At 38.6% G+C, this 13,386-nt stretch overlaps 1 protein-coding gene across 1 annotated transcript; it reads left to right on the forward strand.

The window, feature by feature from the left end:
• The first annotated feature begins 581 nt into the window (after nt 1-581).
• On the forward strand, nt 582-13,096 carry osbpl7 (oxysterol binding protein-like 7). The gene is made up of 20 exons (XM_036571740.1): nt 582-901; nt 983-1,036; nt 1,736-1,849; nt 1,970-2,125; nt 2,828-2,963; nt 4,955-5,073; nt 5,188-5,274; nt 5,926-6,076; nt 6,360-6,493; nt 7,427-7,519; nt 7,708-7,870; nt 7,982-8,271; nt 8,442-8,579; nt 8,661-8,724; nt 9,400-9,478; nt 9,571-9,715; nt 9,918-10,068; nt 10,943-11,069; nt 11,237-11,359; nt 11,449-13,096. Exons 1-20 carry the CDS (start codon nt 779-781, stop codon nt 11,555-11,557), a joined length of 2,556 nt encoding a protein of 851 aa, XP_036427633.1. The 5' UTR covers nt 582-778; the 3' UTR covers nt 11,558-13,096.
• Nucleotides 13,097-13,386: the final 290 nt, after the last annotated feature.

A 13,386-nucleotide genomic window follows, 5' to 3' on the forward strand; every position in this document is an offset into this window, starting at 1 on the left:
AATAGTATGGTTCCTTCTTGAACCTGTTTATAGAAAATATGTGCTATTTGTCGCTCTGGTGGAATCTACAAAGCCTGAATAACCAAAAGTTAACAAAACATGGTAACCATGTAGCATTGATGCTTTCCAGACCTATGGTCCTATCATCCTGAACATCTAGAAGAGCATACATTTACTTGTTCAACCAAGTTCAAACAAAGTAGAAGAAGAGCGCAGCTTCAACATGGAGCCCTATGGATCCATGCTAGACCACAGCCAGTCACAGACGAGTGGACTGGACAGGTCACCTGCTGGATGGCATAAACCCACACACTCCAGGAGCAGCAGCACTGCGTCCTCTCGACACTCACGACAGGTGCGTTCCTGCAGCATCTTTACCGACAACTATGTGTGATATGTAACTGATTTTTCACCATGTTTCAGTGATTTTGTAAGAACAGAAGAGTAAACACGCCTTTAAGTTCTGTCTCATTGAGCATAATAAACCTGTTGGACAACTTCTAAATCTCCAATTAAAAAGTCAAAAGCCAAACAAGTCTTAACAAGTTCCACAAATGCGCTTTGCTCTTCATTACCACATACACATGCTCTAGGGTGGTTTTATCTGTCCGATAAACAGAACTGATCAACAAAGCTGTACCAAGCTGTGAATTAGATTAGACAATAATGTTATTTAGCATACTCCACCTCCTGCTGTGGAAATCCTACTAGGTTATAATAGTTACAAGTGCTTCTTTTCTTATGGTCTAACCTTCAGAACATAAAGGACTGGGAGATAATGGATGATCTGCAGGCAGATATGGGTCCTAGTGGAGAGACCACGCAGGATATGAGTCCCCCAGGCATTTGTGAAGGCTACCTGATGAAGAGGAGGAAATGGCCCCTGAAAGGCTGGCACAAGGTTAGTAAATCTCATGACTGACTTGTATTAGTTAGACAGTCATTGTAGTTGATGTTTCTAAAACTGTGCTGTCTTTTCCAGAGATACTTTGTGCTGGACAAAGGCATCCTCCGATATTCAAGAAGTCAATATGATGTAAGTAGGACACTATTTTTTGGTAATTCTTCATTGTTGGGTAGTGTTCATAAGACTACATGACAACTACAGCTTGTAATGACTGCACTGACAGAACAGAATATTATAACAACTGGAACCCTGACACAATATTGATGATATATTTATAAGCTTAAATCTTGGTAAAATTGGTATTAAATTGTGGTAAAATTAACTTCACTTTACCTAGGGCCCCTCAGAAAAAGCTGTTCAAACAGCCTGACTTGGCAAGCTATGTAATATTATCATAAAATTATGATATTATTATGTATTATTACCCTCAGAAAGTGTCATGACACAATGTCAGAAAAAAAACAATGTCACCTAGCGTTGATGGTATGTCATGAGAACATTTTCTTGTAGGGATCTACCCGACACTATTAAGAATAGTCCTACCTTAGCATGTCTTTAAAAGTTCCTGAAAAGTGAGTTTTTTCCATTAACTTTAATGATTGATGATAAATTTTTTATTTTTTAATTTTATAAAGTTTAACTCTCTTGATTAACTGTCATGGACATTTGACATTTCATTTTATATTTTGTTCTATATTGTTTTAACCATTGGTTTTTAGGGCTTTGAGTTTAGGAAAATTGCATTATAAATGGAATTTGTTATTGTTCAACACACCTTATTCTTTATACTTATTTTATATTATATTTATGTTTACCTGACAACTCTAGAGTTCTAAGGGGAAGTTAAGTGGGTCGATGGATGTCAGTCTTGCAGTGATGTCAGTAAACAGAAAAGCAAGACGTATAGACTTAGATACAGGAGACAACCTCTATCACATCAAGGTAAGTTGTTCGAGCTAATGAAATCTGTGCTACAATGCTATTCTAAGCACTATAAGTAAACCACTCTAATCATGAAAGTTTTATGATTTTGTTTTTTTTTTCTTCCTGATTCTTATCAAGACAAAAAGCCATGACTTGTTCTACATTTGGGTGACCAAACTGAGTGCCCATCGCATTTATAAGAAGAACGAGGCAGCACATGTTCACAATGGCTTCCTGCATGCTCTGTCTCATGGCAGCAGCGTAGTTCAGAGGAATGGTGCCATGCAAGATGTGGTAAGCCTGTTTGAGACCTATTAACTGCTTTATCTCTCTTGTAAAGAAGTATAGTTTAGTACTGCATTCACTTGTCAGTGGTAAGACCTGTAAGCTAGTTTGTGATCTTAAATAGGCACTATGGAAAACTGACTTTGAGGCATCACCTCTCAGAAAGCACTTCATATTCCTCCCTGTTATAGTAGATGCTGAAAGCAAAGTAAACTCAGTCACGGGAGAACAAGATGTCAGAGTGCTTTTATTTTCTCACATACTAATTGAGATTATAAATGTGGTTATAGTTTTAAAACATACAGTTCACTCCTCAGTTCAAATATTGAAACTTAGCCGCAAATCTGTCGTTTCGAGTTCACTGTTTTTTGTTAAAAAATAAAATCAGTACATTTACCGTTATCCACCTATTCAACCTACAGCAGTTTAGCTTCACCCATTCATATTGAAGTTATAAGGAGTGTTCAGTTAATTACTGGGATCATTTTAAGTTTTATTTAATAATTTGGTTGTCATTGTTGGTTGTTGAAACTTGATGGATACAAATGAGTAAATGACAACATTAGCTTGTATAGTAATAAATGAACAAGGCATGAATTGTATTGAGAGAGTGTCCCAAGACTACTTTTGAGCACTATATCTAGTCCTGTAAAACATTAATACGGTGTTTGAATTGTATGAAGTGTCTTCGTAAAATCTGATCCTTTACAGTATCATAGCATATCTGGCTCTTACCTGGCTGATGTGGCTGCTCAGAGTACAGATCTGCCCTCTGCTAATCCTGGTGTCAATGGGAAAGTGTCTGCCTGGCTGCAGCAGGCTCAGGACCCAGACAGCTGCACTCAAGGTATTTTTCTCTCAGTAGAAGTTCACAAATGTTTATGTACACTTGCTGGAAAACTCAATCAAATATGACAGTGTCTTACACTGTATGTGTTTGTGTAATTGTAAATCATTTTGTAATGAAAATACTACTATGGATCTGCAGTTTAGAGACTGGACAGGCCAGGGCACTAGTTTCAGCTGTCTTTTGTTTTCCTTCTTCATCAGACAGCACTTGACTTGACAGAACTTGAAGATGTATTTCAGGTTAATACCCTGTTGAATAATGAAGGAGTGTCCAACTGATTGTACTCCTGGCAGAATGACATGCCTTGAACCTGCTTAACATCATCTCTGTCACTTTCTTCATACTTCAATTTGGGAAACGCATATGCAGAACTTGGATGGACCCAGTATTTTAGTTTTTGACTCCATAAGATCCAGAAGACTGACATTAGACCATCGTCCAGTGTCTGTGATTTGCTCTGACTTTAATTTAGTTACTTTAACACTTTAACGCTCTTGAGTGCCATTTCCTTCAAATTACTTGATGGTCTTTGCCCAGTTTGACAGTTGTAAGTGATCTCGCTATAAACTGGCCTTCATTTCTTAAAACCATTACAGTGTTGATTATTTTCTTAAATGAGTGGATTGTCCAATTTCTGTTCAGTTATTCAGTTGTGACAAACATGTTCCTTACCTTTATTTATGAGCCTACTCTCTGTATTTATTGCAAACATGATCTGTCACCTGTTTAGGCAACAGTGTAAAGCATTGAGAATTATGAAAAAGCAATTTCGACTGTGCTCAAACTTACATAAGTAAAAGAATAAGATATGAAAAATGTACATTAAGCTTGGAAGAGAATGTAAATTAAAAAAAATAAAGTTATCTTCTACATAATTACAGCAATAAACTTTGTTATTGTGATCTCATTTGAGCTATAGGATACCACATGCCACATATACCCTGTTTTCTCTGTTTAGGCTTTTACTGCAGCCACTTCAGTTGCTGCTTTTTTGTGGGTCTCTCTGCCTTCAGTTTTGTGTTTAGTAAGTGAAAAGCATGCTCAGTTGGGTTGAGGTCAAGTGACTGACTCAGCCATTATAGAAAACATTCTGTTTCTTTGCTGTAAGAAGCTCTTGGGTTGCTTTCGGAGTACGCTTTGGGTCATTATCCAACTGTACTGTGAAGTGCTGTCCTATCAAGTTTATAGCATTTAACTGAACCTAAGCAGTCACATCATCAGTAAACACCAGTACCCCAGTTTCATTGGCAGCCATACATGCCAATGCCGTAACACTGCCTCCACCATGTTTGACAGATGATGTGGTTTCATCTGTCCAAAGAATCTGATTCCAGAACTGAGCAGGCTTTTTAGATTTTTTAGATGTCTTCTAGCAAAATCTAATCTGGCCTTTTTGTTCTTCAATGTTACAAATGGTTTGCATTTTGAGGTAAATCCTTGTATTTACGTTGATGAAGGTGTATCTTGATTGTAGACTTTGACAATGTTAAGCCAACCTCCTCTAAAATGTCTATGACTTGACAAGATATCACGAAGGGGTTTTTCTTCACCACATAAAGATTTTTACGATGACCACTTTAATTGTCTTCTGTAGCCTTCCAGGCCTTTTGGTGTCTTTTCTGAGCTCACCAGTGCATTCCTTCTTTTTAAGAATGTACCAAATTGTTGATTTTGCCACTCCTAAAGTTTCTGCTATCTTATAGGTTTATTTTGTTTTTTTCAGTCTAATGATGTTTTTTGCATATGGCATGTAAAGTTGGTGATATCCAGTTTTCTCCATATTTATTTACTTGGAATCCAAAGTATTGCCAAATTGGTGTGCTGGCACTCTTTATCTGGCTAACCTTGTCCATTTTGCTCTCTACTGAAGAGGACATCCCATTCACCACAGTTTTTTGTTTCATTTGCATTGGACAGACTGAAAATCTATCTAACTTAGAACCTGAGGGTAAAGCTCACTTTGCTGTATTCTCTGTGTTGCTGTCCAGAACTGAACCGCTGTCAGATAGATTTGAATGATCTGAACCGACTAGTCCAGAAACTGCACTGCCTTGAATCAGGCCAGGCTTTTAGCAATGGAGAACTTCAGAGGATCATCAGCATGCAGGTGAGTGGTGGAAGCACAATCTTCATAGTATTCACACAGTCTTGCTGGCCTGTTGTTTGGTTTTTAAATCACAGTGACTACAAAGGAGTCTCTGATTGTGTACTTAATCTGCAGAATCTTTCACTTGAAAAGCCTAAGAAGAAATGTGGCAGAATTTGGGGCCACTCTCGCACACTTTCTCGGGTTGAGGCTCTAGGAATGGTGAGCCAGCTCTTTGATTGCCTTTACTTTCTGAATTAATATTAACATTTGCCCAATGGGACACCACACCCAATGGGTTTATTCTGTCTTCTCCCTTCATAAAGTTTGGTTTCTTTCTTTGGTTAGGTATCTTTGTCTGCCACTTTGTGTTAATTGCTGTAGAAACCTTTTTTATGCTGTGTCAGTTGAGTGTAGAGAAGTAGAACTCTCAGTAATGTAGTGAATTCCTTTTTTACATTAAGCCACTGCGTAGGATTACTAAATCGGTGAGTCAATACAAGACACCACTTTGATTCCAACAGCTCAACCTAGACAAAAATTTATCATTTTTACAGAAATGAAATAGGTATTAAATTGTCCCCTACAATCAAATTTTCTGGATGAATGAAATTCCCTAAACACAAAATTAGCTCCACTGGTTTATGGCCCCTTTTCTCAATTAGTAGGCACATGCTTTTAGAGAGCTAGTTTAGCCTCAGGTTGCTGCTTGGCTTTCTCTATGTTCTCCACTTGGAATTGCTCTATATGATGTTCTTTGTGAAGTTAAAGAAAGAAATATGGGTAAACGTAATTCAATCTAAGATACAACCTTGCCCCAGAACTATGCTTCATGCTTTACCCATTTTTTCTGTGTTGTCTTTTCTCCTCCAGTTATCATCCAGCCACTTGAGTGTTTCGTCCCACCTGGGCACCTCTGCGCCCTCCATCCCTGATTATGTCTACTCCCAGCTGGCTCCTCCAGCCTACAGCTCTTCTGAGAGCAGGAAGCTCCACCAGGACATCTGTGCTGTGTCCCAAAGAGGTGAGGAACAATAGGACACTAACCAACATACTGAGTGCAGGAAATGTTAAAAGATGGCAAGATATCACCCAGAAGGACCTTATCAATGGTTAAGCCTGTTGTATCCCACTTCAGTGAGACAATACTGTATTTAATTACAGATTAATTTTTTATCATGTCTCTTGTAGAGGTTTCTATAAGGCTTTCGCACACCAAGACTGATGTGATGCTTGTCCATAAAAAGAGTGCAGGTAATCCCTAAACTAAAGGAGGTAATAAATAGTTTGTCCTCTTTTCCTCACAGTGCATGCTTCTCTGAGGTCAGTGCTTGAAGCTCTGTCTCAGGAGCGCCAACGGCTACAAGAATCATGGACCAGTGGAGAGCTCCGCCAGAACACTTCCGCTCAGATCAGCAGCCTGTGTTCCACCCTAACTGAGGTGAGACTGCCAGAAGATATCCACAGTCCAAAGCTTTCCAAAGAAAGTAAATTAAGTAAAGGTAATTACCTGCACTGCCATGTTTTTCAAAGAATAGTCGAGGAAACACTTTCTCAGCATTCTGATTCCAGAAAAGAAAGACACTGCTTTCCTATCCTGACTCAGAGGAGGATACTTTATTCCATTTTAAATTCGCCATGCCCCAACAGTTCCTTTAGGAATAACATTTTCAGACAGTTTTGTTTTAGTTATTTAATATTATATATAGTTATAGTAAGTTTGGTTGCACGTTTAAGGTCAATGTCTTGTTGAAACATCATCTTTTGACAAATTCTCCCCAGATTTCTTGACTAATGAGATTAAAATGTCCTCATTGGTACATCACTCCCATCATGTTTCCTTTAATGATGTGTAATGATCCAGTACTTTTTGCAGCCCCATATAATGATGCCCCCCACCTCCATACTTCACTGTGCGGATGGTGTTCTTGGGATCGTACACACAATCCTTCTTGATGAGCTGAATTATTGCCAAAGAATTCTATTTTTGTTTCATCTGACCATAAGTATTGTTCCAAAATTATTTGAAGTATTAGAGTATTGTTTTTTCTATTTTGAGTAAATGCTTGTGTGCAAATTATAGAATGGAAATTAACAATTAGATGTGGGTCCACTTGCTTATTATCAACCGCCGTAGCTTTTACATTTGAGTGTTGTGTTAAGTTATCATTTTGGAGATACAGGGTTTTGTTCCAACAGCAGCAATATAAGGGTTACATAAAAATAAAAGGTTCATAACATTAATGCTTTAAAAAAAATTATAATGGGAAAATGGGAAAATGCAAAAGTCTATTTGTACAACATACTGTTTATGCAAGGTGTACACTTTTTTGTCATTCCTTACCGTGTGGACTATATGTGTGCATATGTTCAGTTGGATGTGCAGTCCCGTCAAACACAAATCCACGCAAGGTCAGAGTGCTCTGACACCTCTGAGGAATCCTACCACACTGTGAGACAGAGAAAGGTGTGTTTATAATCAAGCTAATTGTAAGTTGCTGTTTGTGCTTCCATCTCTTTACAGGTGGCTGGGTTTCACCTGCTTGGGCAGTTTAAATGAACTTCTACATTCTACACTAACTCTTCGCTAGCCTTTTTCAAAGTGTTTGAGTGTCACTCTCACTGACCATGTATATTTTTCTCCCTGTTCTTCAGTCTGAATCTGGACGGCGTTCCTCTGGCCGACCACCCTCAGTAGCGGATTCAATGGCAGAGTATTTTGATGCATGTGATGACATCTGTGCAAGCTCCACTGAGGCATCAGATGAGTCAGGTCTGAGTGATGCCTCTAGTAACTCAGAGCCTGATGAGGGTCATGGTTAGTAATTAGTCTTAATGTGATGATTGTATTTAATGAATCATGATAACGCTTTCATTTTGTGTCTTGGTCAGGCATGTATTGTTATGTTGTAATTTATGTAACCTGCAGCAACAGCAACACGAAAGTACCGGGCCAGCCTTTCCAAGGCACATTCAAAGTCCAAACGAGTCCTGCAGAACACAGGCCACCGCACAACCCTGCCCGCAGTCTGTCCCAATAACAGCCATGTAGGTCTCATGGCCATCCTTTATAACAACATTGGCAAGGACCTGTCACGTGTGTCTATGCCTGCAGCCCTGAACGAGCCTGTCAATCTGCTCCAGAGGCTTTGTGAGGAGCTGGAGTACTCAGAACTACTGGACATAGCAAACCGGACAGATGATCCTTACCAGAGAATGGTAATGATTACTTAAAACTCTCTTATATGACTAATTGTTTTAGGGAAATTCATGACATATGGTTTGACATACATGATCAAAACCTGGTCCTATGTGTTAATATGTCAATATGTGCAATAAATAGATGCTTACATGTTAGTTTTTAAACAAAATGTTCTGTCTCTGTATAGGTTTACATTGCTGCCTTTGCTATTTCTGGCTATGCCACAGCTCAATACCGTAACCGTTATAAGCCCTTTAACCCAGTTCTGGGGGAGACATTTGAGTGTATAAGGGAGGACAGAGGCTTCTGCTACATCAGTGAACAAGTAGGTGATCATTTTAACTGTTCCTGGGGCAGTGAAATCTCTTACTGAGCTGTTTCTCATTCACTTCAATTCTCTTCACAGGTTTGCCACCATCCACCCATCTCTGCTTGCCATGCTTCCTCTGATAACTTTTGTTTCTGGCAGGGTAGGTAATGTAACCGACTTACATTGTTTACACAATAAATAATAGACTACTGAGTAAGAGTCAGAGACCAATCTTTCATTTAAAATTCAATTTAAAAAAAATTAAAATTTAAAAAAATTTAAAATTTAAAAAAATTCAATATAATATTTGGGAGACTTGCAGGAATCTTTCACAAATCTGCAGGGATATTTTTCCATAATTTAGTTGCATTTTCTAATGATGCATGTAATTCTAAATGTATTCATATCTGGACTCTAGGGTGGTCAGTCCATTGTTCTGAGTACACCAGCAGCTTATTTGTTTGACAAGTATGTCTTGATCTTCTCAGCAGTGTGCTTGGGGTCGTTATCTTTCTGTAGAATTAATTTCTTCCTTATCAACAGTTTTCCAGAGGATACTGCATAATGTTTTTAAATGTGCTTGCATTTATCGGCATTCATGATGCTTTTAATTGAAAACAAATCACAAATTGTGGATGTTGTTATACATCCCCAAACCTTTTGCTACTTCTGAAGATCTCAGATTTAGACTCATTAGTCCATAAAACCATTCCCCACATCTCAGAGAACCAGTGTTCTACTGCGAATTTTCTTTTCTTATTTTGTCTATTATTATCTTTTTTTTATTAAAGCAAACGTGACTTTGTGGTGAATTGATCTTTTATACTGTATACAGACCAGAGGTGGAAGAATAAATTCTGGGGAAAGTCTTTGGAGATAATGCCAGCTGGAATGATCAATGTTACTTTATCAAGGTAAGAGGATCCACCACCCTTAAACCTGGACTAAAAGTGTCTTGATGCTTAGACTCCTGGAGGAAAGACTCTAATCCTTGATGTACTCTTAGGTATGGAGATCACTACGAGTGGAATAAAGTGGTAACGTGCATTCACAATGTTCTCAGTCAGCAGCGCTATCTAGAGCACTATGGGGAGGTCACCATTCGCAACCTCAACAGCTCAGTCTGTATCTGTAAGATCACATTTGTCAAGGTGAGAGCCATTTTTAAATATGATATTTTGTTCCCAAGTACCTTTGAGAATTTGAGTTTTGATAATTTTGGTAGGTAAATGTAATTAGCATATATTTTGCATATACATTGTTAACCTTGTGGGTTGATTCATATTTTAGAAAGAAAATCCACCATGTACTCAATTATCACATCTCTCTCTCTCTCTCTCTCTCTCTCTTCAGTCTCGCTACTGGGGCTCAGATGCAAATAAAAATGAGGTTCGAGGTCAAGTACTTGACCAGAGCGGTAATGTTGTGCATCGATTTGGAGGATTTTGGCATGAAGGGATCTTCTGTGATACGCTGCCCAACCCACAGTGTATCTGGAAGCCAAGTAAGTACAGAGTGGTTGTGTGATTGTAATAGATTAATTTCATAATCAGAACTGGCATGAGCTCTGGGGCCATGATAAGTGACCTCAAAGCCATAACCACGAGGCTCCACCTTTGTACCTCCTGATCAAGCATGCCTATCAGAAAAGATGAAAAGATATGCATAAGAAAATACCATGATTAAGTTTAGAGAACTTTTTCACAGCTGGCAGATTCATTCCAAGTCTGGCTCTGGCAAGTCCTGAGTACTCTGAAGCTGTATTCTACACAGGTTGTGTACAGGATGCATTTTGTTCCGTTGTAAGAAAACCTTGTATATCTGAAATAACACAGCAAACTAAAACTAGAACTTGGCCTTCAGTTTGGGCCATAAATGTCAAAACTTAAAACTGAGTCAAAAACGATGAAAACACCTCTGCGATAATGCTACCACCCCGATGGGATATTAGTAGTATGTTAGCGCTAAGTCAACAGCAATTCACATGAACATTTTTTGGCCATTCTAGATTAAACAAGGACATTTACAGTTTGTGAAAAATATTTCATGTTTTAATTGAAGCTTGTAACACATATTAATACATGTTTTTGTAGCAGTTTATTGTTAAATTGGCCCACACATTGGAAATGAAAATGTGATTGGTTGATTCCACTGTGACTTCCTAATTATGTTGGTGTCTGACACTTTAGGACTTCTGTTCAGCTCCTGAAGTGTTAACCAATGGGAGAGCTTGCTTGTCAATATCTGCTTAGACACCGTGGAGAAAAAAAAACTCCAATTGAATCATTTTCCTTTTGGCTGTTTAAAAGAAGAAACCTTTCAGAATTTTACGGGTTCATTAATCATCATGATTTATTACTGTGCATGCTGTTTTGCAGACCCTCAGCCCAAGGACTACATCCTCTATTATGGCTTCTCCAACTTTGCTATGGAAATGAATGAGCTGACCCCTAACCTCAAACCTCTGTTGCCCCCCACAGACTCACGCTTGCGTCCCGATCAGAGGTGAGACTGTCAAACTATGGTCACTCTGAAGGCCAAAGTATGATGTTGAAACTTTTCTACCTTCTACCTTGACAGATTTCTTTTAGCACCTAGACACTCTTAGTTGTGGAGGGCACTGCTGTTTATGCTGCTCATATTTGAACTTCATGCTTTATCTTTGTGGTTAGGATGCTGGAGGAAGGCAGGGTGGACGAAGCAGACAAGAAGAAAGATGAAGTGGAAGAAAAACAAAGAGAGCGGAGAAAAATTCTTTCCAAGAGAGGGGAGGAGCATATCCCCCGCTTCTTCAGGTTAGGCGACTTCTCACGTTGCTTAATTTTTCGATAAAAAGTCTAAACTGAAATGCCAATGAGTGTTCTCTCTCTTTCATCTGATGCAGGAAATCTATTGATGCTGCTGGTAGAGACGTATGGGTGACAAATGGAACTTACTGGAATCTCAGAGAGAATCCTGGATTTGCTAACATCAAAAACTTGGAACTGTGGTGAAGCACAAAGACAGACAAACAGAGAGAGACAAAGAGAGAGAGAGAGTCTCTTTGGACAATAAAAGAGGCATGATTTCCTTTATTCTGGTAAAACAGACATGGACCCTGGAGCATGGATGAACTGCCCAGAAGCTGCTGAGCAAGGATAGTGCTCATACGCATCATACTCAGACCAAGCTTTCCCTGTTCTCACTGCTGAAGCACTCAAGCTTTGTCTTCTCTATCCTTAACTGACCATCTGGTATTGAAGAGTGCATTTTGTATCTATATCTGCCTTCTCCCTTCAAATATGTGGGTGCCTGTAGCACAAACTGGACACATGAAGCCGTGGAAAGTTCTTTCCATCACGGCCGTACCAAGGGGCTGGGGAGAAATTATGATATTATGATACTATTATTATACTACTACTATTATGATGCATGTTATGGAATAACTGAGATTTGGGAGGAAGACCATGCCTGAAACTCCTCCTGCCTCTTATGTAATTTCTAAAGTTAGATAGGAGGGAGGAGTTACTTGAGAAAGTTTTAACCTCCCTATCTCCTCTATGTTCCTCAGTCTTAGAACTTTGGCCTTCTAGTGTAAAGCAGAAGCCCTAAGAACTCCTGCCCAAGTTCTCAGATTCTCCTCATACTACAACCAGATGTTAATGATGTGGTCTGAACTAGCTGAAGCCTTAACTCTTCTTCTTGATACAGATCAGTAACCATTTGTGTCATATAGGTCAACTGAGTCTCACTAAAGAAGAAACTTAGAGTAGAAGTCTGATATTATGGGACTCCTAAATGGCACAGTTGTTTAAGAGACTTTGAATCCTGTGGCCAGGAGTCTAAGCAAGTACAGAAGGCCCCGCTGCTCTGCAGGGGAGGATAGCTGTCCTCTCCTGCCCATCTACAGCACTACAGGCCAATTGTGGCCATCTGAGATTACACTTTGTGTTTATTATCTTATATGCATAGCAAACTTGGTCTTTGTGCTCACTCTAGCTTGTATGTAGCACTGACAGTGCTAAAAAGTAATACATCAGGATTATGTGATAGGGTAATAATAAGGTGAAATGCATACATTTTGTACATGTTTTGTTTTCTGTTCTCAAAGCAATATAGTAGGTTTTCATTAGTTTATGCACGTGGACGAGTATTCGGTCACAACAAGAGAGGGGAGTAATATGGAACTATCTGTAGCTTTCTCACACAGCTTTTTTACAGAAATACTTTCATGGTAGATTGTCTTGCATGTGTAAGGACTTTTTCTTTTTCAAAGTCATAGCTCACCCAGGAAGACTTCCTCTAATAGGATTAAGTCTAATCTGGTCCCTCACACAGGAACCACACAGTCTGCTCAGAGAGGAACTTCTTTTGTATGTGTATATTTCTGTAATCCAAATATCTTACCATGTAAATGTATACTATTGTATTAACTGAAAACTGTCATTACAAATAAGCAGCAAATATCAGCACAATGCAGGTGTTAGATTGTATGTGAAGTGTCAATTCACACTTGAATTGTTTGATTAGAAAAAAAACATTCCTCCTAGGCTTTGCAGATACATGTACAAAGCAAGTTTACAATGAATAAACTTAATCAATGACAATAAATAACAAATATAATAAACTTACTTAACAAATAAAAGACTGACAATTATTTTTTTTTGGATATTTAAGCGTTTATTACATTTAGAACAAAACAATACAGTCTGTACATTTATTTGCATTATTTTGGGGGCATTTTTGCAACGCACAAGCTGTAGTATGCTTGGCTTTAACAAGTGGTGGGAATTTATCCTCATCTTGACTTAAGAGTAAATAGTTCCAGTGGAACAGCATATAA

Source organism: Colossoma macropomum, unplaced genomic scaffold (assembly GCF_904425465.1).
Source record: "Colossoma macropomum unplaced genomic scaffold, Colossoma_macropomum, whole genome shotgun sequence".
In the NCBI taxonomy this organism is placed as follows: domain Eukaryota; kingdom Metazoa; phylum Chordata; class Actinopteri; order Characiformes; family Serrasalmidae; genus Colossoma; species Colossoma macropomum.

Excerpts from the sequence above, each read along its gene's own strand:
- osbpl7 (XM_036571740.1), top strand. The coding sequence starts at position 779 with ATGGATGATCTGCAGGCAGATATGGGTCCTAGTGGAGAGACCACGCAG. Across the intron at positions 7,520-7,707 it reads ACACTGTGAGACAGAGAAAG|TCTGAATCTGGACGGCGTTC; the intron begins GTGTGTTTATAA and ends CCTGTTCTTCAG. Across the intron at positions 10,069-10,942 it reads ACAGTGTATCTGGAAGCCAA|ACCCTCAGCCCAAGGACTAC; the intron begins GTAAGTACAGAG and ends GCTGTTTTGCAG.